Source organism: Taeniopygia guttata, chromosome 3 (assembly GCF_048771995.1).
Source record: "Taeniopygia guttata chromosome 3, bTaeGut7.mat, whole genome shotgun sequence".
NCBI lineage: Eukaryota > Metazoa > Chordata > Aves > Passeriformes > Estrildidae > Taeniopygia > Taeniopygia guttata.
The window spans coordinates 83,602,543-83,630,004 of record NC_133027.1 but is presented as its reverse complement, the minus strand read 5'-3'; the positions used below and the strand labels follow the sequence as shown (position 1 = coordinate 83,630,004).

General features: G+C 42.5%; 1 protein-coding gene across 2 annotated transcripts; it reads left to right on the top strand.

Moving 5' to 3' along the window:
• Positions 1–1,792: 1,792 nt before the first annotated feature.
• On the top strand, positions 1,793–17,224 carry DESI2 (desumoylating isopeptidase 2). Of its 2 annotated transcripts, XM_030268563.4 has the most exons (6): positions 1,793–1,947; positions 2,069–2,268; positions 9,097–9,169; positions 11,049–11,142; positions 11,635–11,776; positions 13,627–17,224. In XM_030268563.4, the coding sequence occupies exons 2-6, from the start codon at positions 2,230–2,232 to the stop codon at positions 13,858–13,860; spliced, it is 582 nt and encodes a 193-aa protein (XP_030124423.1). In that variant the 5' UTR covers positions 1,793–1,947; positions 2,069–2,229; the 3' UTR covers positions 13,861–17,224. The 2 variants fall into 2 exon arrangements, with proteins under 2 accessions (XP_030124423.1, XP_072783338.1); XM_072927237.1 differs by lacking the exons at positions 1,793–1,947; positions 2,069–2,268 and adding an exon at positions 6,132–6,301.
• The last annotated feature ends 10,238 nt before the right edge of the window (positions 17,225–27,462 follow it).

Here is a 27,462-nt window from a genome sequence, read left to right as displayed (position 1 = left end):
CTGATCTCTTCCCCTTGACCAGCCAGACTGATCTCTGTGAGCATCTTGGATCGTCCCTATACTATACTTCCTCACTCTCCCAACTACTCACATAAATGCAAACTGCTGTAGCACACACAATACATGGCACAGCTTTCTGCAGTGTTCACTCATGCTTAACATTGCTTCTCACACCTAACTAATCAGTCTTTTGGCTCAAAAGAAGGATTTTCTTGTCCTTTGCAGATAACTGCAGGAAAAGATAAGCTGCATCACTGAGGAATTCTGAGCTGTAATATTGTGTTATTCCTCTATCTATAAAGTCTAGTTTTTAAATGGCAAAATTCAATTTTTAAGCCAAATAAATGACACTTGGGATTTATTCTTCACAGAACATGAAATTTCTCTCTCCTGTCACTGCAGACTACAAGTTATATTTTCCTCTCCTGCTTTACAATGCATCTTATAGACTGAAAACAAACAAGAAACAATGAAGATTAAGTGATTTGTTACAAGTCATTCCAACACTATTTCTTCCAGTTAATGCATACTATTAGTTGGAAATGGAGCCCCTGCCTTTTCAGGTAAGGGTTTTGACACCTGCAGATTTAAGAAATGATAATATTTTCCTCAGTATTCCTCAACATGGAAGCAACTTTTTCCCACAAAAGGTTTCGGTTTAATAACCACAAATTGCTTAGGTTTTAGCCAAAGGAGCAAAGAACATTACCCAGTGGACATATGGACCTGTCCACATATTTTACTGGCAAAGTAAGGCATTACAGCCAACATCAGGTTCACACACAGGTCCCTCAGGTGCCTGAATTACATATTCTGACAATCAGGAGCCAGATGTGTTTTAAGTTTTTGCAACAGTACGAATTTCCTTTAACCAAAGATCATTCCCTAAAGTAGGAATTGCTTTTTTAACTGCCTGCATCAGCTATGCTGTGGTACTTGAGGGACAAAGCTGTTCTGCACACAAAATGGAGCTAAGCAGCCAACTGTAATTTTATCTAAGAAAGAGGGACTAAACATCTAAATGTCTGCAGCCAGAAATGATAATGGAAGCCAGGATACCCCTGGGGTGGGAACATCCTCCCTCCTGCAGCACCTTTGTCCCAAGGGCACATCCACAGCCCCTTTATGAAGGGGCACTGCTGGCCTTTATAAAATTGAGTCCGCTGGAAGACAGAATGCATTTTTTTCTCCTGCTTCTCTCCAGCTTTTAACAAATGGCTTATTGTTTTGCTGTCGCTTGACAAGGTCATAGATGAAGCTTACATGGCAAGGTTACTCTCGGAAGGTGCAGCGGCCATGCCTTCACCAGTACCCACACGTGGGTTACCCGCAGGTCCGCACGGCTCAGAGGTTCTTTCTGCCGAGCCACTTAATATTAACGTTCTTCACTGAACTCGAACGTGAAATGGCGGTGCCGGGGGATGCAGTGACCGCGGCCATCACAGGGACCGGGATCTAACTCTCCCCTTGGAACCAACAGCCCTAGGCGCACGGGTGGCGGGCACGGCACAGGGCACGCCAGGCGGGCACAGCGAGGCAGCCGCGCCGCGTCGTGTCCCTGGAGGCCCGGGGGAGCCACAGCAGCGCTCTGCGGCCGCCCGGGACACCTTCCCAAGAGGCAGCTGGGACGAGGCCAGGCGAGCAGCCCCGCCGTGGGCAGGACCCCCGCGCCCCCGGCCAGGCCGCGAGCGGGGCGGGCCCGGGCACGCCGGGAGCCGTTCCCGCCCGCGTTCCTGTTCCCGTTCCCGCGCGGCGCGCCGGGAGCTGTAGTCGCGGCCGTGCCCTCGCTCGGGCGCTGGGGGCGGGCTGGAGCAGCTCCATTTTGCGCCCGTCGGCGGGGCTGCCCGGCCGTCCCGCGGCGCGGCCCGGCGCCAGGCAGGGCACGGCCCGCCCCGGCGCTCCTCCCTTCCCTCTTCCTCCCTTCACTCCTCCCCGCCCGCCACCGGCACCGCCGCCGCCGCCGCCGGGGTGGGGCCTGCGCCCGCTGCCCCCAGCGCCGCCCGGCCCCCGCTGCCGGCCGCGGGCTGAGCGCGTCTCCCGGGGGCGCGGCCCGTCCCTCCGCGGCGGCGGCTCCATGGTGCCCGCCGCCCCCCGCCGCCCCGCAGCAACAGGCAGGACGAGGAGAAAGCGGCCCCCGGGGGTCCGCACCGCCCCGCCACCGGTCTGAGCGGCGCCGCCGCCGCAGCGAGAGCGACCGAGCGGGCGGGGGGCGCCCGCGGGCCGCCGGCGATGGCGAACCAGCTGGTGATCCTGAACGTCTACGACATGGTGAGCCGGCGGCGCGGCCCGGGCGGGGGCGCGGCCCCTCCCGGCGGGGTGGCGGCGGGGAGTGGCCTGCCCTGAGGGGGCCACGGCGGCCGGGAAACTTTGCCTGCCCTGCCCGTGCGTGTCCCCGCGGGGCTGGGTCCGTGGGCGGGAGAGCGGGAGAAATAACGCACCGGGGAGGGGAGGAGAGGGGAAGGGCAAGGGCGGTGATTTGGGAGGTCTGACGATTTCCGTAGCACCTCTGTGACCTGCGACAAAAGTTTGCCGGGCCGGGTCTTGCAGTGACAGGTGGATCCGGTCCCTGTCGTGGGGGAAAGTTTCCCTGCCGTGAGCGTCCCTGTGCTGTGCTGCCCCCTCTATACTGCCCCAAAGCCCAGCCAGGAGGCCCTGCCTTTCCACTCACAGAAACCAGAAAAGGGTCCAGTTTTCCAGGAGAATGGTAGTTCAGGATAACCTCTGTCTCTGCAAGGAGCTTTCTAGCACAGTGTCAGTAAGGTGATTTTTTGCTAGACCGTAATTTTTTTAATAGTTTCTTTGTGGCTGCGACTTGGTAGAAATAAAGGAATGGCTCCAGTTTGATTTGCAGCCGTATGAGCTCACCTTCCCTCCCTCCTGCATAATCTTTATGTGGCACCTACAGCAACTGTGGTATTGTCTTATGTTCAGCTGGAAGGTGCTCAAATGCCATGGTAATAAATGAGGTGTAAGTACCTGCATGGAACAGTAGGTTTGGATTAGTAATAAGAAAATATTATCCATTAATGCATTTCAATCGCTGGAAATTAGAACAGGTGGCAGTATTTCTCTGACTTATTTTTAAGTCTACTGATAGAGAGACAGTAAGATGGAAAACTAGCTTCAGGTGACAGTGGTTGTGTTACTTAGCTTATTTTGGATAGGTTTTCCTACCACCACCATTTTGAAGTGAACCTTTGCTGTTTTGAAGGGACAAAGGTATATAGTGTAGTGTTAGTGACTACTGGAAGTGAGAAAATACAGCTTGTTTTGCTTAGGAACAGTCACATTAGAATACTAAAATGTTTAATAGCAATCAATAGGGATCTATCTGGCTTGAAATCAAATATATTTACAATATCATAGCAACTAGCCTGATTTTTGTCATTATTTTCTTCCACTCTAATACTTGCCGTAGAAATTAATGTCCCTTTTTGAGGGGATTTTTTTGCCCACTCCTGTTTGAGCTCTCTCTCCACTGAATATAGCCTGTTACCCTGACTTTGGTTTCCTTCATTATAGTCAGGGAGAGGAGACTAGAGAAAGGAACAGTCTGTTCACTGTGATTTTCTGAGAGATGGGAGGAAAAAAGAAGGGGTCTTTGCTCACCTGGTTGAGTTCATATGTGATGCTAATATGATAAAAAGTCACAGTGTTCCTTATTTAGAGCTAGACTTAAGGAGAGAAGGCTGCCCTGTCACATGCATGTATTTGACTTCTCTGGACAATAGTGTGAATATATATATTGGGGAACCTCTTTTAGCATTAAAAAAGATGGGTTTACATGTATTGACTATAAATATTTGTACAGAGAAAGAAGTAGGACTTCTGTTTCGTGACTCTTACATAAGAATATCTTTGAAGTCAAGGCTTGACACACTTCTGACTCACCAAAATGGAAAACCCACTGTTCTCATAAAGACTTGCTTAATTGTGCAAAGTGAGCCCAGTTCACAGGCAGGCTGTGAAACCTTAACAGAGTGGACTGACTCATGTGTAAATGTCTGCCATGGCCTCTAAGAAACTCCATTCTTGCCATGATGGTAGCACTGGTGGGGTGTGACTTCAGCATGCTGTTTCTTTTTCTCTTGTGATAGTCCACTCTTTCATTCACATCATCCTTTCATTTTCCTCCAGAGCTGAATTGCTGTGATCAGTTTTACTCCAGCCATCCTAGGAAGGCTGGCAACTGACATGGGGGAAGCAAGAAAAAAAAGCAACAGGAAGGGTGTGCTTCTAAAAGCTAGTGTCGTTTTTTTCCTAAGGACACGTTAGGGTCTGTTGGTTATCCTGTTGTTATTACTGGGGTTCTGCCTCTATCAAGAATTCACATAGTCTCTGAAGCCACCATCTGTGGAAGGAGCTTGCTCTCCAAAAGAAGCAGCCAAGCAGGTTTATTTGCAGATGTTTGTTTACATGTAGGGTGACTTTAATGCTTGAAGCTGCACATCACCACAGATTATACGTGTTTCTATTTCCTGCTTCAGTCCTGTTTGTTATTTTGTAGCAATGTCTACTTTATTTGACCATTAGAGAAGCAGTTTTCCTTCAAACTGGTGAGAAAAACACAGCTTTCAGATATCACAGTGTGATATCTGGAAGATACCACCAGTGTACATCCTTCATCCAACCCCTCTGCTAAACCACATCTCAGTCCATTTGAAACTTGTTTGAGGCCAAAGCTTCACTTTAATGTTGCATAGCAGTTTTTACTGCTTGTACAACAGTCTGCTGAAATCAGTGGTACTGCTTTATTTGGGGACGCTAGGAGTGGGTGGAAGAAGGGAGGAGTTTTCTGTAATAGTAGTTTTGAAGTTCTGTTTATTCACCAAACCATGCCAGCTGTGCATTTGAGACATTAGCAGGTGTCTTTGCTTCTTTGCTTCTGACGTTCCATATAACTTGGAAATGGGTTTGGGAGTTTTTTGTAGTTTAGGTTTGAGATTGGGTATTTTGTTTCTCTTTTGGAACAAGAGACCATTGTTATACACCTGGTTGACAGAACCAACATTACTGTAATAGCCAACAGCTTTACTTTATTTTAACCTGAATACAACGATGGCTTCATTTCCCAGGCGGCTGCTTAGGTACACAGGGGAATACTAAGTGACCTTGCTACTGTTGGAACTCCTTACATGAGTGAGTTGGTTGCTTTTCGAGGGTATACCCTTCCAATGTCCTTAGTGCTTGAAAAAGTGAAAATCTTTGATACAACCAGAGTGTGAGGGGGATGTGTGTGTTGTAGAAGAAAGTAAACTTTCAAGTACTGGTAACTTAATGGAAGGAGAGAAGCTTAAGGGCATATTTACGTCGTACAGTTCATGCCTTTGAACATCTTTTATGATCATTAAAAGGGTAGGGTGAAGGCTTTGATATACTGTATTTTGAGAACTGGTCTACTTTATAGCTTCATTTTAACTAAGTGCTATTTTTAGGAGTCTAGTTTTTTTGTGCCCAAATAGTATCCTATTTTTCCCTTGTCAAATAAGGCAATAACAAGCTAAAGTACTAATGTAAATGAAAGCTCTGAAGATATTTTTGAAGCAGTGGGATTAGTGTTTTCTTTCATTGTAGTGACATGACTTTATTGTGCACATAGAAAAATTATTCTCTAGTAGTTTTCTTATGATAGATGAAACCTGAAATCCTGTTTTACAAGATTGACATATTGCAAAATATTGAGGATATGGGATTGCACCATAGTACTATGGCAAAATCCATATCAAGACTAAAGGGAATCCAGTTTGTGTAATGGAAACAAGGATGTAGCATTTGGGATCAGTTTGGGCATGTTACTCAGCCACTGAGCTATACAGATGTAATTTAATTTACAGTCTTTATTTTGTAAGTTGTATATAATTTTTCAGCTGCAGCCAAATTCAGCACTCTTTGTTGCATTTGTCCTGGATTTCTTCCTTCAGTGAGATAAGGCATTTTGTTCAATGAGTAAATGGGACCAACCTTCCAATAGCTCATCCAGATTAAGTAACAATTAGATATAATTGCTGTTCCTAGGGGGAAAGTAATTCTGTCTCATTGAAATTCTTTTATCTTCAATTAACCTATTCTATTCTTACTGGAAATATGAAGCAAAGTGCCAGCTTGCTTCAAGCACTTCTTCCAAAGCTAACTTTGATTTTATTTGCCACCAGTGCTCCCTTTGTGCAGTGTAGCGAGCCCCGAATGTTTAGGTGGTACCAGGATGGAGTGCATGCTTGGATAGGGGCAGGCTGTGCCGAGCACCTTGGATCAGCTTTCCGCCCCGTTCATCCGCTTCTGTGCGGATCACTGAGAAGGCTTGGTCAGTCACTTTACTCTCTCTTCTCTCTGCTTTGTGTTTGGTTTCATGGGGTTGTGAGCGGGAGTACCGTGAATACTTTTTTCCCTCATTTTTTTCTGTCTAATAGCCAGCTAGGCTTTATTCTGTCCCGCTTCATGTGGGGTGTCTTGTTTAAGTTTACTTCTGTTTTCAGAGAGCAGCTGTAACCTTGCTTGGCATTAAAATGGGCACATGATATGTAGGCTGTTTGGAATTCAGCAGCCAGATTCTGAGTTTTCTGGCCACAAGTGCCCAAGAGAGGGACAGACTAGAGCACCAGAGACCCTGTCTAGCTCAGTTCTAGATTAGGTTCATTTGGATACACCTTCCCATTAAGCAAATGTACTTTATTCCAGTGATGACAAACCGTACGTTGACTGTGCCTACACTTTTGACTATAAATACAAACCTGAAACTATTTTGAAATGGTGAGCTGGTAAACCGTGGGGTAGGGAGGGCTTCAGAACTAGAACACATTTATGTTGCAGTAGCTCTTCTGTTTTCCTGGGGACTTTGATTTCACCTCATGAGCAGAATCCATTTTTTTATGCTCACAGAATCACTAAGATGAGTAGTCTTTGCATCCTTCTCCTTTCTTGCCCTCTTTGTATTCTCCCTGATGTATATCTTTCTATACAGAGTAAATTAATGCAGTGTATTTCTGGATTTAGCTTGTTCATACAGACTTGCTCTCTGCTCTTTCCTGGGGGGTGGAAGGAAAGAACTGCTAAGGCCTTAAATGAACTGAGGTGGTGATTTAGTGTAGTCATCCATACCCCACTAGCTAACATAGCACTTCACTGACAAAGCCAGAAATTAAAGCAAATGGTAAAGTTTAGTCTTAAGCAAAATTTATCCATTGATCACAATTGAGCTTTAAATAAATATAAGGCACAAAATTTGCCTTCTCTTAATTTGTATTGACAAAATTTCCCACAGCTGGCTTGTCTGTTTGTAACTATTGGCATGGTATGCTCTTTTTGCCATTTAGCTTGTTTTTGTTTTTATTAATAGCCTGTCAACCTGAGGTTTAGTGTATCATTTTTATTGGGAGACAAAAAGCCTACACGCTGTAATGTTTGTGATGCTGCTGTAAATTACACACCAACTCCAGCCCGCACATCTTCAAGTGTGACACCTGCAACCTTTTACGTTTTTATCACTGGTTGTGCTGCTTAGTGGCTTTGTATCAGAAAACACTGATTATGTCAAAAGATTGTGTGAAGAAGATAGCTTCTTTTATTCTGCCTTTCTAAACCAGTATTCATTTACTGGGGATACTACCTCAGCCTGTATCCTGCCTGCCAGTTGACTTTTTGAAGTCTCCTTTGTAAAAGCTCACAGAGAAGCTCTGGGAAGAAAAAATCCTTTTACTGGAGTAATTGACAAAATAATGTTTTCCTTGTATTTTCCTGAGGTTTTTCTTGCTAGCCAATTTCAGTTTTAAGGACAACTGAAGCTTTTTTCTTTTAAAGCTTTGTTTCAGGTTCCTTCTCAAATTGTGTGTCACTTGAAGTCTTTTAATGCTTGGGGTCTTATACTTTGAGAGTGGTGATGCGGACAGGGAAAGAGTACTTTGAGGTTTTCCTTTATCAGAGTTCTGCATCTTTGAGATCTTGAGGGTAACAGTTAGCTTTTGATAGACACTTGCTGCTGCTGCACTTTCATAAAAGATACAGTGTAGTTTCCCCCCCTCACGCAGCCCCTGAAGAATCCGACTAGCTCAGAGATAAGGGGCTGTGAGGGGAGGAATCTCAGGAGAGGGGAAAAATATTCAAAATAGGCTCTTACCCCAGGGGGTTGGTGCAGCTCTCTTTGTTCTGTGGTGTCCATGTGAGAGCGGGGCAAAAGAGGAAGAACAGGAAATGTCAGGGGTCTATATAGGTTTTGGACAGGGTGGGCTTTCCTGGCTCTCTGCCAACCCCGTTGGGGCAGAAAGGAGGATCCAGGGATTATCCTGATCAGAGTCACAGGATCCCAGGGGAAGGGGGGCACAGGGTGCCCATGAGCTCACTGTAACAAGAAAGCACTAAGAGAAGTTTTCTTTCTTTACTATATTTTCCATTTTCTAAAAAATTTTCACTTCTGATTCCTTTTGAACTGCATCTGTTTTCTGTTGGGTAAAATACAAGTGAGATATTGGAAACAAGTTTAGACCTATGCAAAGGACTTAAACTTCATATTTTAAGCCTCGTACATCAGCAGACTGGAGAGAGCTTTGTCTCTTGCATGATGACCTCTAATTGAGTATTCAAAGACAAAATATAATATGGTAATTTCAGGGCATCTCTGAATATGTCTTGTGCTCATCTGTTCATAAGCAAGTGTGCTCATTACTGTTAATGACAGTGTGTGTATCTCACAGTTCTATATTCTCAGGTACCTTGAAGAAAAATGTGCTCCTTAAAATTACAGCAGTTGATTCTAGAATGTGTTCCACCTAATGGCAAACTTAACAGCCTACATACAGCTTGTTGACAAATAGAAGGTTGATCTGGACTTCTCCCAGATACAGACTCTCTGGCTGACAAACTTTAACAGCACTAAAACACTGGAATAGAACCTAATGGAATTAATCTGCTGTGTACAATTGGGGAATTTTAGTGATGTTCTGTTCTGTAAAATGGATTGTGCAGTTTGCACTTTGTGATAAGGGTTAATACTTTGTGATAGGGTTGAATGCTTTTGATGTGGGGAGACAGTCTGCTCTGAGAAGGTAAATCTACAGCAAACTAACTAAAGGTTTGGTTTTGGTTTTTTTTTTTCTTTCCTTTTAGTATTGGATGAATGAATATACTTCTTCCCTTGGAATTGGAGTGTTTCATTCAGGTATAGAGGTGTATGGCCGAGGTATGTACAAGAAAAGCATAACTTACTTTTGTTTCAGTAATACTGTTATTTAAAAAGCATTTTCCAGGTAGCAAGTGGAGCCTGGCTCCTGAAACCTGTTCATCTCTTTTCTCATCTATTCTGCCTCTGGAAAAAAACCTTGGACATGAAAAATTTAGTAGCTATCGTGCATTCTTTTGTATAAAGCTATGCAACTATAAAAAAGTATGCAACTTATTCAGCCAGGCATAGAAATCTTTATTTTAGGTTTGGAAATGCTAAAAAAAACCTACATAAAACAAATGTGTGCTTTGTTGAATCCATTCCTCAGTTTTCTAACTCAGCAGTTAGTGCAAGGAGTTAATTTTTAACTACAGGAGCAATAATCTCTTGCAGAAAGGCACTTGAAAGTGTATGATGCTCAGGAAAAAGTCTATTCCATTTTGGTAGGTTAGTTTGTTTTAGAGACAGTTTCTTTCAAAGGCATTTCATGCTGTTTACAAAAGATGCCCTTGTGATAAATAACAGCAATGCTTTTCAGTTTTGCTGAATAGGTTGTGCTTGGGTGCTATAGCCTCCTGGTCTGTTCAGGCCACTTTGAACCTGCATTGCAGCCAGAAGATGTTTCTGTGCACGCGACAGCACGGGCTCGGGTCTGAGGTGTTTCTGCCCAAAGTATAATGACACTCCAAGGTGATGGTGTTGCTGAAAGTAGTCCATTTAAAGAAGGAAAATCTGCTGCAGAGGTTGTTTTTGTTTTTTTGGAATGTGTTGGGAGGTGAGGGGAAGGGGCAAAAGGCAGAGCACGTGCTCCAAAGACCACGCTCCACGCTGTCCAAAGTTATCTTAAACTGTGTCAGCTACTGTAGTGGTCACATTGTATCTGATTTTGCAAATGCTACCAGAACAACAAATTGACAAATACAATATTTATTGTTAAAACTTTTTTTTAATTATTTTTTTTCTTCTGACCCAGAAAGACCTGACTTGTAGTAGTGCTGTGCCTGAAACCCAGTTTTTGAGCTGTGCCGAATACATGTGCCTCCCTTCCTGTTGGGATTATAGTGGCTTTCTCATACAGCAGGTCATGCCCCTGCTAGAACAATGACTTGCATTTTTCTAGGCACATCAAACCTTTTATTTATTAAGCTGTTGTAAAAAAGATTATCCACAAAACTGAGTGCTAGACTTGGGTGATGTGTTAGGAGTTTTGAGGAAAGGAAGTGTGAAGTCATGCTTAAAGCTTTTTATTACACTCTGAGTGCGGCATGCTCTGTTACCTTACAGACGGAAGCTGCAGCACACCATGATGCTTTCATGTAGTGTAAGTGCTTAAGCCAGCAGATGCTCTGTGCAGACCTGAGATGCAGGCACTGATTTGCTTTCTTGTTATAGTAAAGAACTTGTAAAACTTGTGAACTTATAAAGAATTGAACTCTTGCAAATCAAGAAATGTAAAGAACCTATTAGGCTACTATGCACTGCCACACTGAGGACTGTGTATACACTGAATAGAAGTGCCATCAGACCTCTGAGGATGCAGTACTTTGAATCCCCAATTTAGATGTATGTAAGTGAAATTCTAAAGACAAGTATGTGTAAATATGTACAATTTAACTTGTAAGTGCTCACTTATACAATGAAAATAGTATGTACTGTCTGCAAAGTTATTCAAGTTAAACCTGTACACTGATGCAGGAAATTTCCTGTTCGTTTTTACTTAGGCTGAGTAGTAACTGACAAAGCTATTAATTTCCAGTTCATTTCATTTACTTCCCATGTAAATAACATGTCTGGTTGCTAGCTTTAGATTTGAGAAGTCATCTTCCAGTCAGTGAGCTCTGTTGTTTTTTACTGTCATCAGATGCTGGTTTTGTTAAGTCTGAGCTTTCTCTTTCAGAATTTGCCTATGGTGGTCATCCATATCCTTTTTCTGGAATATTTGAGATTTCACCAGGAAATGCTTCTGAGCTAGGAGAAACATTTAAATTTAAGTAAGAAAGATTGCCTATTTTCTTGCTCTTTCAGAAAGCATATGAAAAAGACAATTTGTTGCATTTATTTTTGAGGATAGATGTATTGAATTGTACGGGATTTCTGACTTTCTGAGAAATTCACGTGTTTGCATAGAAATGAAAAATGGACAGATGTGATGAGACAATAAACTGTCTACAGCAAATAACATTTTTTACCATTAAGTTCCTGAAATGCATACAAATTTTGTGGACTTGTAGCTAACTTTTATTACTTATACAGTGTAAGCAATGCAGTGACTTTTTCAAGGTGTGTAATCAGCAAGATAACATCATCTCTTATGATAAAAATGAAAGTGATGCCATAAAATGGAATAGGAAGAACCTTTATTATTCTTGGAGAACAGAAAAATCTAGCTTCCCACAGTGGAGTGACTATCGAGCAATGTATAAATAGCAGTCCACCTATATCATGGGAGTCTGATCACCTTCTACTCTCTATTTCTCTTCTAGAGAAGCTGTGGTTCTAGGCAGTACTGACTTTATGGAAGATGATATAGAAAAAATAGTAGAAGAGCTTGGAAAGGAATTCAAAGGAAATGCTTATCATCTAATGCACAAAAACTGCAATCACTTTTCTTCAGCTTTATCTGAGGTAAACAAACTTAAAGATCTATAGAAAGATGCTTCACAGGTGATTACAAAGCATCATATCCTTCTAGTCCTTTGTAATGTTTGGTTTAATCTCCCACTTCCTATCTCTGTTGCCTCGGGCAAATGTCATTATTTTTCAGGTTGTATTTGTGCTTATGTCCAAAGCACCAGATTTTGCTGCTAAATATTGTCATACATAGCTTTTATTAGAGCAGAGGTGCATTTCTAAAGAGATACCTAGTAAATAAAGTATTAACAAGATTGCAAAATCATTTTAGTTGGTTTAGGGATTGCTATTGAAGATAGAACTACTTGTTATTTTTATCAGGTTATTTGTACTTCCCCACAGAACCATCAAGCTGTAAATAATTTTCAAAGTTAGGACCTAATTTTAAAGAATAGTAAAGGCATTAAAATTACCCAGATAATGTTAATCTTCTGCTTGAGAGGATTTTGTCAGGTTATTGCTGTACCAGCACCTGTGTCATGGTCATCTAGATACTTGAGTGGTCATGCAAAGTGTCTGATTGAGGAGTCGAACGGGCTTTGCTTTTTCCCCCTCGGCTTTGTTGTAACATGATCAGTTTGCCAATATGATTGAATGCCTGATTGTTCACATGTGTATCCACACAAGGGAAAGGGTCAGGAACACGTAACCCAGGTCAAAGAGGGGAATGGAAACTTTGGTTTTCATCGATAGTTGACAATCTCTGCTTGACAGAATTTAATCTAATGTTTAATTGAAACACTCCAAAACAAAGATGGCTGTTTTTCCCATGTGAAGTTTCACAGATTTTAATTGGGTTTTTTCCAAAATAGGTAATGCATACTTACTGTATAGCCTGTGTTTTATGTAGACTGATCTTCTAGTGGTAGTGGAAAATTTTATTGAGTTGATGATTCATGTGCAATGCTGGTACAAGTAAGTAGGGTGAGACACTGACAAAGCTGCAGTTGGTGTGAAATCTGACCTATATGGCCAGGGTTTTGCCATACTCTTCAGCTGCATGGTCATATTGTTTCTGTTTTAGGTCTTGTCCTATTTAGTGTTCAAATTGACTATAAAAATGAATGTAATTGCAAATGCTGCTCAGTTACAGCAGAGTAGCACTCATGTTCTCCAGATTTGCACTGTAATACCAGAAGTGAATATGGAGGTAGTTAAGTAAAGTAGCTCACTCCTTGAATAGTGATAGCAAAATCATTTCATGACTGATGTGCAGTAAAAGTAAGTACTTAATGCAACTTTATAAATTTTTGAGGAGTTGAACCCAGCTGTGCATTGTACAGCTTCTCTTGTTCCGGTGAAGCAAAGTGTGTGCTTGGCCTGTGTTGTAGGATAGAGACGTCTTGTGGAAGTCAATCAGAGGCCACCACAGTAAAGAGCCTCAGCTGTGTGTGTAACTCCATACAATTGTAGTACTGACACTGTCTTACTGGCCACTTGAATTCAAGGTGCTTTTTTGTAATAGTGGGGTTTCTCCTGCAATTTCTGTTTCTGAGGAATTAGCACTGAATAGAAACCATAGCTTAACTAATTTCTGTGCCTTTTATAGAAGTTATTCAAAAAGAGTGAGGTGGTTAGGCTTTTCAGGACTTCTAAGAAAATCATAGAACCAGCCATGTGTCCAGCTTTCACAATGGAATATAGGTGTCTTTGTGGGACTTGGAATGCTGCCTTTACTGATGGAGAAAGTCATAGTGCAGCTGACTTGGATGCTTCTTGACTGGCATTTGTGATATGTAAACTGTAAGGCTGCTGCAGCTTTTGCTTCTTATTTACAGTACTGCAGTTTTGTAACCACTAAATCCAGAAAACAAATTGACCCATTCTTTTTCCTTCCCCCATAGATTCTCTGTGGAAAAGAGATTCCACGATGGGTGAATCGCCTTGCCTACTTCAGCTCTTGTATACCCTTCCTCCAGAGCTGCCTGCCAAAGGAGTGGCTAACTCCTGCAGCCCTCCAGTCTAGTGTTAGCCAGGAGCTACACGATGAGCTGGAGGAAGCTGAGGATGCAGCAGCATCAGCTTCCTTGGCAAGCTCGGCATCTGGGTCTAGAACTGGACGCCACACCAAATTATAAGTCCTCCTCCAAAGTAGCAAATACTTCAGAAATACTTTTGAAATACTTCAGTTTGATCTCTTCAGCAATTGACTTCCTGACAGAACATGAGAGCTAACTCTAGAACATTGTTTTTATATGCAAAAAAAAAAAAGCTCTCATCAACCCCTGTTTCAGCTCAGGATTATTTACGTAGTGAAAGGAATTGCTGGGAGAAAAGGGAAGGATTTTATGTGAAGCCACCCTTTTCATTTTCACGTGTTTGGTAGACCTGAGTTAACATCTTGCATAAAGCAGAACTTAAATTATTTGTTTACAGTATTGTGTACTGCTGTTTACAAGTCCTGTAAGGACTCCTGCTACCATGGAAGAAGAAAGAATTTGAGTTTGATTTAACTGTTGGTATAAATCAAAAGCAGTGGTATGATGACTTGGATGAACTTTCCCCTTTGTTTTCAAGATTTAAGGCACGAGAACACTACATTGAGGAATGCCATGAACCGCTGAATACTATATATATGAACAGGGTACTGTGCACTTAAAGTGGCTGATGTAAACAGGTAGATTCCAGAATGTAGGGAGACTGGTTTGGTCTAAAATCTGTTCCTAGAAGTATGACCTCTACATTAATGAAACTGTGTATTTTTGCACATATGAAGGGAAATTTCTATCTCATTGCAATGCATATGAATCCATTTCTTTTTTCTTTTTCTTTTCAATTCAGTCATTTAGTTTGCATCCTGTCTTGTGTCTTTACTTGCAGTTTACTTCAGGATTTATACATGTCCATTTCATCTGCTAGAAGCATCAACACATTTTTCACTTCTTTGCTTTACTTGATTTCAAACTTGTGTATATTAGTTAGTACTTGTATTCCTTTTTTATTTGTTTGTTTCATGTAGTTTGGAATCGTGTAAAACAAGCCATTTATGGTTGGGGAATGGCCTTTGCTTCCTGCTGCTGATTTTGCTTCATTTGAGTTTGTAAACATTCAGCTATAAATTACTGCCCAGTTGTGCATATCCGCACAAATGATAGAAAAATCCTGATTTATTTTCCCACAGTCTCTCTCTGTAGCATTAACTTTTTTATCAGATGTAATGAAGAAAAACCTGAAAATTGCTTATGCACCTGCGTGTTTACACAGCAGAACCCACTAATTTGCACACATAATTATATCTGAAGGTAAGAGATTATTTTCTAAACTGCAGAAGTATGTTTGCTGGTAGATTATAATTAGAGCTAAATTATAATTAGTGATCAGAATATACAATGGAATGCCTTATTCTTGTTCACTTACCAAGAGAATTAATTGTTCTTCCAATCATTAGTGTAAATTAGTGAGGTTCTATTGTGCACAGGAGGCTACAGTAGCACAAACATGAGGGAGGTGAGCTTGAGTATTTTGTAAGACTTGCTGCCTTAAACTAACAAAAAACATACCATCCCTAAACCAATCAGCACACAAAGAAGTGTGCATTACTAGAAATATGGATGATTCTTATGAGCTTTATTTATAGTCTTTTGCTGGGTTTAGTTTTTCTCTTGAATGAAATACTGACTCTGCAGTTTCTGCTGTTTAAAAGCAAAAAAAAAAGTCCTCTTGGAAGGCAAAATGCTTCATGTTATGAATACTCCTGGCCATGGGTAGTGGTGCCATTGAATCCTACGGGAAGGTGCAGTAGCTGTATCATAGTAAGAATTCCTATAGTTGCCAGCTCCAGCTTGTGTTAGAAACAAGTGGAAGTTTTTCTGCTGCCACCTGCGCTGAATCCTTCATCAGACAGACTTTAGGTTTTCACTTCTCTTCTGTGATGCAGTGTAGTTCAGAGAGAGATATGCTCAGTTCTGGGGGAAAATGAAGTCTCACTCTTTCTGGAAAGAGTGAGATAATAGTAAACATCTCCATAACTGTATTTTGGTATGTGTTTTAATTATCTCTTCTATCAAGTGGGAAATGCTTAAGACTGGTGAGTCTGCCACTAACTTCATTCTCTGTTTGATCTCCAGAAGCTGGATATACTGACCATCTCTGTTGAGTGCTTTCTACTCTGAATTTGAGTTCTCCTTTCCTCCTTTTCCCTGCAGTGAAAATGAATATGGTGGTCTCCAGTCAACTCTAAAGCATTACAGAACTGACTCTCACACTACTCACAGCTGAGACAACAGGCTGCAGACAGGTTGTTTTGTCTCTGCTGTGCAGCTGTGGTAGTAATGTGACTAAGTCTCTTGGCCAGGGCAGGTCCTTTATTTCAGCTCAGGGTTGAGGCCACTGATCTAGCAACGTACTGTAGCTTTTCCTAGGCTTTAGGAAAAATAAATAGAATGAATTTTCATTGCTACCTTTTATGTACCAAAATCAGCTTTTTAGGCTTCTGATACATCCAGAGCACTAGGTCACAAATCTCTACACCTTCATTAACACACACAGTTACAGCATGTACAATGCAAGAACGTGACAGATCACAGCACAGTTTTTATTTAGAGGTAAAACTAAGACTATTTTTTATAAAGCAGACTGAAAAGTTTGTAACAAAAGCATTCATTTTGTTGTTAGCTGTACAGGTGAAAAATACTGTCTTATGCTCCATAACGATTTTTTTTCTGTTTGTTTTGAAACCATCCATTTGTAAATCCTGTGAGGAAACTGACACCTGAACCCTGAAGGTTGTTGGGTATTGAATCAAAGCGAGCAGTACTGTAACTTCAATCATGTGCTGTCAGCTCAGCCTCTGCTGCATGCCTGCAAGTCACCCTGCCAATGGTTACTCCAATTTGTTAGCAATAGAGCAAGTTACCTTTCACCAGCATTACTGCCAAGCAGGGTTTACTTTAGTCTACTGATGACCACACTGTGCTAGGACTAGAACACTTCAGAATGCTGTGAGAAAGCTGGACACCTGTGGAATCTTTTCCATCAAAACGGGTAGAAAAATATCACCACTTCAGGGTTCTGCTCTGTTTACTTTCTCATTCTCGTTTAATTTTCTGTGAGATAGTACTTTTGATATGTATTACATTGTTTAACTCAGTCATTTTATTTAAATGCCATTTTCTGTTCAGCAAGCCAAAAAAATCCAATGTACTGTCAGTGTGCACCAGTAACTTCGGAGTGGCTTGGTAAAGAAAAACATAGTTGCATTACTTCTAAAATTTGCAATGCAATTCTGATCACTATTGATAGATGATAATTTTCACTGTTGGAAGTTGGTTACAAGCTGAATATTCACTGATGCATTTTTTGTAAACTTGTATTCAAGTTTACTACATAGTATTTGTATAAAATTCAAAGAATTTTGACTTTTGTTACCTGTACATGGCAACAAGTTGTCTAGCATCTTAAACTTAAATCCATCAGTTTATTAAAAATACTTTTATAAAAAAAGTTGGCTCTGTGTGTTACTCCCCTTGTACCTGCAGCTTGTTTTGGTAGTGCCACCCAAGCTGATGTTTGGTTTTGAGCAATGGTTTTGAAGGACAGTGAGACTATCCAAGGGTTTCTTGTAGTTAAGCTTTAGGCTGACATGGGCATCAGGTGCTTTGGTTTGGTTTGTAAGAGGCATCTTCCCCAAACATCCCAAGCTCTGGCACAGAGTTGGCAGCAACCCTTGAGGACATGCTTTGGCAGCACTGAAAGGTTGGCAGTAGAATTTGCAAAGGGCAGATGAGTGTGTGTCTTTTAACAGCCGAGAGACTTCTCTGCAAGTTGAGGGCACTGATAAATGAGAGTGCTGTCCTGTGGCTGTCCAAGCTGGTGTTGTCCTACCCATCTCTCCCCACAGCTGGGAAGGGGATGTGCTTTTCCGTGTTGTGCATGCTGAGCAGGACATGTCCATGTGCACTGCTAATGAACATTGGCTAGGGCATGACCTGTTGGAGAAGCTGTCTGGACACAGCTTCCCTTTTCTGTGTTTCCCTAATCACCAGCAAACCTGCAAGAGAGTTTGAGCAACTTGCAGCCTATTGAAAGGAAACTTGACAATAGTTCATCAGTTAAAACTAATGTGAGTTCCAGATGAACTCACTTCTGGCATCCAATGGGCAGGAGTGCCTATCAGGTTCTAGGAAGGTGATCAATACACAAAAGTACCTACTGCATTGTTTGCTAGTGGGTGAGTGGTTGCCTTCAATGGACCTGCTCTTGAAGAAAAGATAAATGTTCCAAATGAAGTTTTATTTTCTAAAAGTTTCTTCGGCCATGCAGAAGTATATGACAGATTTGTCATGGGAACAGCTTTGCAGCAGGCAGAGGTTTTTTATGGCTATAGCACCTTAGTCCTGCCACCCCGCAGAATAAATACATTCTTTCTCAGTGCTTCATACAGTGCAATGGAAATGGCTATTGCACAGTTCATGACTTTCTCTGAAATCCTGTTGCTTGATCTAAATCAGATCACAAAAAAGTAGGATCAGATAATTGATCCTACTTATCAATGTAGCAAATTGTCAGGGAAGCCATTGCAGTTCTTTGGAAAAGCAGCTATGCTCCACTGGCATCTCCCATTCCTGCTGGGCTAGAGTAGGGATCCTGTATTTTTCACATCACCTGGTCTATTAAAATTAGCATATAGTGAACTAAACCAGGATCTAGCCATAAAGAAATGCAGGATCCTTCACTGGCATAGTTTTAGCTTGCTTTGGGCATAACAGAGGCTACATCTATGTCTGGGTCTCCATAGAGAGGGAAGTTGCTCATACCAGAGTGGCTCTCTACCCCATCCATCTCTGAGCAGCCTGGGACACATAGAACTAAGGGAACACGGTTCCTTCTGCAGGTTTTAGATGGGTGGTCAGCAGTTTTCCTGGTCTTTTGAGAGTTGTTGATCCTGGAATCCTCAAAGCAGCAAGCCTGCTGCACCTGCTGGTTACCTGCTGTATTGCTTCCAGACCATGTGTTTGTGTGAAAGGAGAGAAATAGCTGTTAGTGTCTTCTGAACAAAGTGAAGTTGAAGCAGGATCTTCTTGTGTGCCCTGCAGGAGCTGTTGTTCATGGGCTTTAACTCATGATTTCTTTTTAGGGAGCTGTTTTTGCTTCTCTATCCCGTTTCACCTTTACACAGCCTGAAACAAGGCATCCAGATACAGAAGTTCAGGAAGCTGGGGCTGTGTTGCTGAACTGTTCCTGTTGGGGCTCACAACAGCTTGGGAGGACAGTTATGAGGGGGTACAAGCCATTGTGGATGAGAGAAGCCTTTCTCACATCCGTGATGTCAGCTCTGTCTGCTGCCCTTGGCCAAACAGGGCACAGACAGGTTTTTATCAGGCTCCAGAGAAACGTGTCCAAACTCCCTCACCAGGAAGGGATGGGGGCAGAGGAGACCCTCTGTTCCCAGCAGGTGCCTGAGTGATGTGGCAAATGGTCCCTCATGTTTCCCAAGTCGAAATGGTCATTACTGTTAGCTCAAGCAGAGCCAGGGCTTTCTTCCCAGAATAAGCATAAAGCCCTATTAAATCCACCTAGTGACAAGCACAAATCATGCTGAGCAGAAAATATCTTGTGTTCCCTACTCAGGCTGCAGAGGCTTGCGGGTTTTGTCCTGCTTTTCCCATTCCTAATTTGCCTTTGGGAAAAGCTGCCTTCCCCCAGCCCTTCCAGTGCCAGCACACAATAGCTGTTTGTTTTTTGCCTGGAAGGAATTGCTGAACCTTTAAATAGCTGGAATTGGGTTTATTTTTCCTCTGTACTTCAGCTCATTCATTACTCAGTCATAGCATCCTAAAAGTGAAGATTTCCAAAAGCATTGGCATTTTTTGATAGGGTTTTTTTTTCACAAAAAGATGCTCTGCATCTTGAATTTCATGCACCAGCCCAGTGTTAGTGTCACTAACTAATCCTGCAGCGAAGTGTCAGCTTCCAAAAAATTAATTCACATGCCATTAAGCAAACATGAACTGAGTAATGAGGACTAGCAAGAGCTGATGGCAGTGTAGCTGGCTCAAATGCAACTGCAAAGGTCAATTATTTTTTATGTCAGAGAGACTTGGAAAGTTTAGTAGAAGCCCTGTGGAGGCTGTCTGGGCTTGCTCTTCCCTCCAGCACTCTGGAGTCCAGGGCAGAGAAACACCTCAGGGAGTGCCAAGCTTTTGTGGATGCTCTCATCTCTGCAATTGCCTTCTTTAAGCTGCTTTGCCCTTCCAGGAGCCTCGTGGCTTCTGTGCATTTTAAGAGGTTTAAAGGAAGGACATACTCCATGGCCTAGAGCACTGCCTCTGCCCGTGCCTCCCTACACAAATGCTCCCCCCAGTGAAATGCCACACCATGACATGCGCCCAGGGATGCCATGCTCAGCCCGTGCTTTTGGAGAGTAGGGATGAGCATGGCATGGGAACCTGCAATGCATCCTTCAGACAGGCAGCCTCTAGCACCTCTCTAGGTGGCGCTGAGCTTCAAAGGTGTATTGATTGGTGCTAATATTGCTGTGATTATTGGTGCTAATATTGCTGTCTCCAAATGAGAAAGAAAAAAGGGCTTTTTTACTAAATAAACTGACATGTCATTATGTATTAATAATAAACTAATAATCAACTAATACTGCAGAATTAAATATTTGTAAATTTAATGCAATGCATATAGGGCTTTATAATGAATATGCATCTTCCAACAAGTTGACCTATAGGAGTATTCTATAAGCAATGGAATAAGTGAACAAAGTATGTGAAATAAGTTGGTTAGGGAGTCAAAAAGAAAGAAACACATGTACATTCAAAGCTAACCACAAGTCCTTCCATCACTGCTGAGGCCTGGGAATGATACAGAGGTGGGAAGGGGGGGTGAAAACATCTACAGACCCTTCCTCCTTCTGCCCTTCTTCTCTGGGTGCAGGACAAGCTGCCCTGAGAGGCAGGATGGGGTGGGATGAGGAGGATGTGCAGCAGCCAGGAGAGACACTGCATTCAGGCTGCTGCCAGTGGAATGAGCTGAAGCCTTTGGGGCTGGGCTTGTCCATCTCACAGCAATGAGCAAAGGATGTGCTCGTGCAGACTGAGGGATGCCCATCTACAGGGGCCAGGGAAGGACAATCAGGTCAGCTGTCTTCTTTCCTATGCATGCTGCCAGTCATTTCTTGGTTTCCATGGAAACTGGCTGCTGCAGAAATGATGTTATGAAAATTATTTCTGAAATTTAAAGCTAACAGATTTGCTTTACTCTAACGCGAGCAGAGAGACTCATCACTGTATTGCCCTGCGTGTGGTGTGAGAACAGTTTCAGAGAAGCTGCAGGTACCCAAGACAGCCTGCACCACCTGCCCTGTGTCACTGACAGCCTGTGCAGCCCCAAACCCCAGCCAGGGGAGAAGGGGAGGAGGAGGAGAAGGTGAAAAAGGTGGAGAAGGAAGGAGCAGAGACTTCAGATCCCATTGGCTCCTTATTGGTGGGTACAGCTCATAGCAGCTCAAGAGGCAGCGCTGTTGCCATCTCTGGGGACAGAAATTTATTGTTTGCCCTGCAAAGTCCAGGCCAGCATCAAGCCAGCAGATACACCAGTGATGTGTTGAGCATGTGGTGAGATATCCAAGAGGCTGCAAGGAGACTGTGCTGCAGCACAGTGGAAATACTACAGGCAGCAATGGTGGCTTAGAGACAAGTGCAGCCACTGTGAGGCTGCCTAGCCCTCTTACCCAGGTACTGAAAAGGGCACTCTTTATTCAGTGTTTGCTTTCATACACCCAGTGGTCAAACATCAGACTTGTTGGATAGGCCTACTCTTACTTAAGTTGCTCTCAGAAATACATGTATTATTTAATAAACCAAGGTCATGGCTTGCTGAGAAGCTCCGTAGCAACAAAGCAAGCCAGTCTTAGATGGAATAACTGGCACAAAGGAATAACTGCAGAACTTAAAAAGCTTAACTCTCCCTCCATATTATTAATTACTCAATTGAGTTTCATTTGGAAGGAGTCCATGAAAGTATAAAGAGGTATTTAACCTAACAAGAGAAACTCCACAGCCCAGGTTAGGCAGTATGGTAGAGGCCTGTGGTCGATGATCAGTAGCAGTGGTGTGAAGACCAGCTATGCCCGCCACAGCAGTGACTCACATCTCCCATGGAAGGAGGCAGCGCAGATGTGTAGAGCCCTGTGCCTGTTCAGCTTAATGCAGTGCTTGCACCTGCAGGTAATACCTTGGATATAAGCAGAAAACAGCCTTGGATAATAATCAGTCAATCACAAAGGATATCTGGAAACAGATACCAGTAGGGTGGAATTAATTGCTAGCATGAATTTTGATGTTTCTAGAAGTTGATCCAACATTTTACAAAAATGTTGTCAATAACACAGAAATGCTGAAGGCAGCTAAATCAGACATCAATTTTTTTTTTTTTAAGTCCTACAAATGACAGTTTATCATAGCACTAACAAACAAGTGTTTGTAGTTGAAAAGTTCATTGGTGCAGTGAGAGCTACATGATCCGGGTATCTTCCTGTGAATATTTTTCTGCATCTCTGCTGAAAAATCTATTCAAAATGACAATACCAGGTTACCCATGACCCAATTTATGGGGAGACTCCCTTCAGGATGTAAAAGGATTTTACATCCTTTCCTTGAGGATGTAAAACTAGAAATCCTGGGAGCAATGCATACTCTGTTGTGGAGTGTTTTATCTCCTTATGCAATGTTAAAATGTGTCTGTGCAGGCATGGGGAGTATAAACACTAATTACTGAAGTCATAAAGAACTTTACAGGACAACTAATAAGCAATCAGATACATCTTAATTTAGAAGCAGAACTTGATGGTCTCTAGTCCATCAAAGGAGGACCAAAGCCATACAGAAGATAGATCTGGTATTTTATGGAAGAAGTGTGTAGCTCACAAATGCCTGTAACTACAACGTTGAAGATACGCAGCATGAACAGACACATGATTTGCCAAAGACCTGCTTTTACATGTAAGTTTAGCTGATCAATAAAGTTATAATGGTCACTCCATAGAAGAATAATGCATTATGTGTGATATATAAGGCAGTGACTAAATGTACAGAGAGGGGAGCTCTGCTTGGGTTCTTTGGACTCAAGCTTCTGGACAGGCAGGGCGTGATTCAGTTACCTACACACTGGCATTGGGTGCCTCTTGATTTAGTACATAAGGTGCTTTCCCAGCTGATTTAAATCTGTCATGGGAGTAGCAAAACACTCATACCTGAAAGGACCTTGTTTGGCATGGACAGAGTTTTCAGGATTAAGTAAGCTCACCATTATGTAGCCTTTCCCAGGTTTGCTTCAGAACCTTCCTCCCAGCTCATGTCTGAAAAGGCTCAGATGTTCCTTGGAGCCTTGCCAGAGAGGGTAGAGGCTGATGTGAAGGAATCAGCTTTCCACCCTACTGCCTTTCTTCCTGGATGAGCAATTTATCTCAAAGCACTCCACCTCCTCTGAACACCTCTCACCCACGTGGGCAGCCTTCCCTGACAGAAAGCTCAATAGTTTTCCTGATGAGTTTGCAAAGTGCTTGGCTTTGTGCTCCAGCTGGTCCAGCCCTGGCTTAGCACTCAGGAGCTTCTAGGAAAAACCCAGAGCCATGGTGCTGCCTAAGTGGTTGGGGCCAAAAAGGGTCAGGAAATGGGTCCCATAGGTCCCGCAAAACAACCAGAGGAGCCAGGTTCTGTATCCAACTCAGGCTAAGGAGGAAGCTTGGTCAGAAGATAAGGAGATGTTCAGAAGACAAGGCAAGAGCCTGGACAGAAGAGAGGGATTCAAGGAAACTGTAGAAGAAAGACTGTCTGCCTTGTAAGAACCCAGTGAGTAAAGGACAGATTTGTTTTCAAAATCTTTATTCTGTCTTACAATGTAATTTAGAGAGTTGTGTTGTCAGTTGTAACTCCTTTTCTGTTCTAACAAAACAGCCTTGGACAGCAGTGTGATAAAAGCTGGAGAACAGCAGCACACAGTCAGTTCAGCTCAGTACCCTGGGTGACTCATCCCAGCAGAGACAGCAACCCTGCCAGCTTAGAGATGCCAGTCCATACCTCCCTCTCCTCTCAAAGCCTCAGGCTGCCCCTAAGACAACCAAACTCTCAGATCAGGGAATGAGTGCTCACATCTGACTCCCAGATTGTTCAACTGGACCCTCATTATTCAGCCAAACACATCAACTTTCAAACAGTCTAAATTTGACCCACAGTTGTGACAGGAGTGGAGACTGTAAGTTTCAGGGTTGGTTCACAGTGTCCCTTTCCCGTAGCAGCACACAAAGTATGGGAAAATCACCCAACAGCTCTGTGCAAATTATCTGAGAATCTGACAAATGCAATTTGATCACACAATGATAACTGAACTCTTATCTCAGATCACAACAGAGGGGCCTTCTGATAGTGTCACTGAACATTTCCTCTGTAGCTTTGTCTTGCAAACCAAGGTGTTCCTTCAGCTCCCAGGTGCTGTCCTGCCTGCTGTGCCCCAGCACTGAGACTTGAGCATCCTCAGCACTGGGAGAACAAACCAGGGCTGGCAGATACACACCCAGAACTGCTGCAGGTGAATCCAGCAAATGACATATACGAAACCTGTGTGTCCTTATGAGTGTTAAAACAGCACAGGTTTTTGTTTGTCTGTTTGTTTGTTTTTTAACTGACCCATGCATTTGGTTTCTCTGTCTGAAGGCAAGATGTTTGTGAGAACTTCACTTCCAGGAATTAGCAGAATTTTTCCCCAGATGGAAATTTCTTGGTCAGTAACTGGGGCAGAGACGGAAAGGTATTAATCATGCAGGAGCAGGAGGAAGTTTCCTTGCTGAGAAGGTTCCTTCAAACCCTTCAGAGCAGAAGCCACGAGCTTCACCTCTGACCTCTCTAACCTTTATCAAATTTTCCATCTGTGGCTGCTGCCTACAGAGCCATTTTCAAGTTTCTCTACAACTTGTTTTTTCCCCAAAAATTATACTAAAAAACTTAATACATTTGAAATTATCAATAAGCTTTAGGACTTTGGGAGGTTAGTGTTTTTCAAAAATATCAGTGAATGTGTGTTAAAAGGGATTCTGGAAACTTTTCAGAAACTTAGCTGGTTTAATTATGAAAAAATTACGTTTAATCAACACTTATATAAATCTGCAGACTCTGGACTACCTATATCTGACAGAGCTTTACAAATAAGCTACAATTAATTCACATGCCATTCTTTGTAACTACAGATTGAAATTGTCTAAGACTATGAAATTAACTGAAAAAGCAGCCTTTTGTGGATAATATTAAAAAAAAATTAGCACTTTCCTCAGCTGAAGTCTGCACGATTTTGTCAATTACCTGTCTTAGTTCTGGATGTGAAATCAGTCACTTAAAAGCCCAGTGACAGGTGACAGATTGTTCTTAGCAGACACACCCCTAGTTACTAAGGAGCTGATGGTTTCTGAGGCTTAAATAAAAACAAGTGCTTAAATTCTACTCCTCTGAATGCACAGCAGCTCAGCTTTTTTTGCCTTTTTTTTTTTTTTTTTTGAGAAAGACCTAATAAATGAAATGGTGAGGGTTTGGGGACCATTCCATGATTTAACAAAAAAGAGTGTAATGCCTGAGATTCTTCTTAGTGATTTGCCTTTTGCCACAACTTGTCTGAACAGATAATTATGTCAGTTAAAAATAAGATTTTAAAGATATCTCTAATATGTTCAAAATCTGAGACTTGCCTGTAGTTAAGTTGGGAAAAAAATCCAGAACTTTGAACAGCATTAGTTTATTAGTATTCATGACGAGCATTTGAAAAAGATGGGAGATTTAAGACAAATTGCTATATTGTAATGCTCATCTTGAGTGATGAGTTTAAAGGCAAATAAATGTAAAAAGGAAACCATAAACTAGGGGAATGCACTTACTGCTCCCAAGCAGAAGAATGAGATAAGGAGCAGGAGGAAGCAACATCATTATTCAGAATTATACTGTCAGAAGCCCATGTTAGTGCTCTGAAGGACCATTCATCACAATAAGCCCTCCTTTCTCTTCCTCACCGAGAAGTGGCCCCTTTCTGAAGCACGGGATTTGGTGATGGTTTTTGTTGAATATTCTGCCAACACAGACTTTCCCAGGACTGGAAAAATAACTCACCAGCCACCTCTGGCTGGTGTTAGCCTAATTTAGCTAGGGCAGATTAGAAAAACCAATCTATCAGACACCAATTATCTAAGAATGTTAACAGTTTGTAAGTAAGGCAATTAAGCATGTGTTTAGCTTCTGCTCTTGTTCCTGCAGAGGTACTGAGAATGCACAAGTCAGACATGCTGAGAAAACAGAACTATCAGCATGGGAAAATGTATGGGAAAATAAACCCACCAGTATAAAGGGAAAAAACCCTTCTGCATAATTCAGTGGCCCCTGAACAGATGCCCGTGCTCAGGAGGTCTGAAGCTGAGGCAGCTGTCTCACTGGTGAGGGCAACAGCACCAGCCCTACCCTAGGGAAACTCCGGAAGGGTTCCCCAGCAGCACCGCCTGGCACATGGAGGGGGATGGCAGCAGCTGAATGCAGAGAGTGCACAGACCCCCCCCATGTCCATCTAGGAGCATTTTCCCCCAGCAGCTCAAAGAGCTCCAGTTGTCCTACTACTTTTCAAAACCTCAGAGCTCAGCTCCTGTACTACACATGCTCTCCCCTACCACCAAATTCTGATGGCTGTCTTGCATCAGGTGCTCCCGAGAGTTAATGACTTTAGCCCAGCACCTGATGCTTTAGGCAGGAAACCAGGATCCTACAAAATCAAAATATGACAGAAGGTTGTAGCCCTTGGTAGCCAATCACCAACAGACTGACTCAGCCTTCAGCCAGGTCACAGTGAGGCATCAAGAAAAGAGCAAAATTGGATCCGAAAACACCAAGCAACAAGATACAAGGTATTTTTAATTTCTGCTGCTTCTCAGAAAGCAGCAGAAATCACACCAGGTAGAGAAATATGTATATGCTAAACTAACATTCTCAGTGTGCAAGACATGAAGTCATTCCTGCCACAAACAAGAAAAACCTTGAATTCTTGCCAGGGAATCTGGATACCACAGCAGGACACCTAAAGTGCCTGCAAATCTGGAACAACTGTTTGGAAATAATATGTTGTATTTGACTTTGAACTCTCAAATCTCATCTTTGCAGACTGCCTGTTTCTTGTGAGATCCTTCTGAAGCCATGGGTAAGTTTTTTCCTTTGCCCCTTGTCAAAGATGTGTTATTTTGTGTAGGAGATCCTGCCCTAGCAGACTGAAACCAGCCTTTGTAGCATGATGAAACAACGTGCACCGACTTCTCTGAATCTCTCCATGTATTTTTGATGGCAGCTGTCTCAGGAATATACTGTAATTTCCAGAGGAACAAAACACCTTGCATGTGCAGGGTACTAGCAGACAGTCATGTCACCAGACAATGTGGGGTGGGGATATGACACCATTGAGGCAGGACGGTATGAAAGGACTCTAGAAGGTTTGAGAATAGAACTCTGATTTATTTTAAATACATTGCTCTTTTTATAGAGAGAATTGTCTAGCTCAATTCCATTGGTCCTAAAGTAAAACCATCTCACGCCTGCAGTGAATGACACACAGTGGTAGAACTTATCTATAAACAACGTGAATAACAAGAGAGATAAAGAATTATTTACATTCTTTCTCAACTGTTTCCCAGGCTTCTGCTTGGTTAGAAACTCTCTGTT

Excerpts from the sequence above, each read along its gene's own strand:
- DESI2 (XM_030268563.4), top strand. The coding sequence starts at position 2,230 with ATGGCGAACCAGCTGGTGATCCTGAACGTCTACGACATG. Across the intron at positions 9,170-11,048 it reads TATAGAGGTGTATGGCCGAG|AATTTGCCTATGGTGGTCAT; the intron begins GTATGTACAAGA and ends TTTCTCTTTCAG. Across the intron at positions 11,777-13,626 it reads TTTCTTCAGCTTTATCTGAG|ATTCTCTGTGGAAAAGAGAT; the intron begins GTAAACAAACTT and ends CTTCCCCCATAG.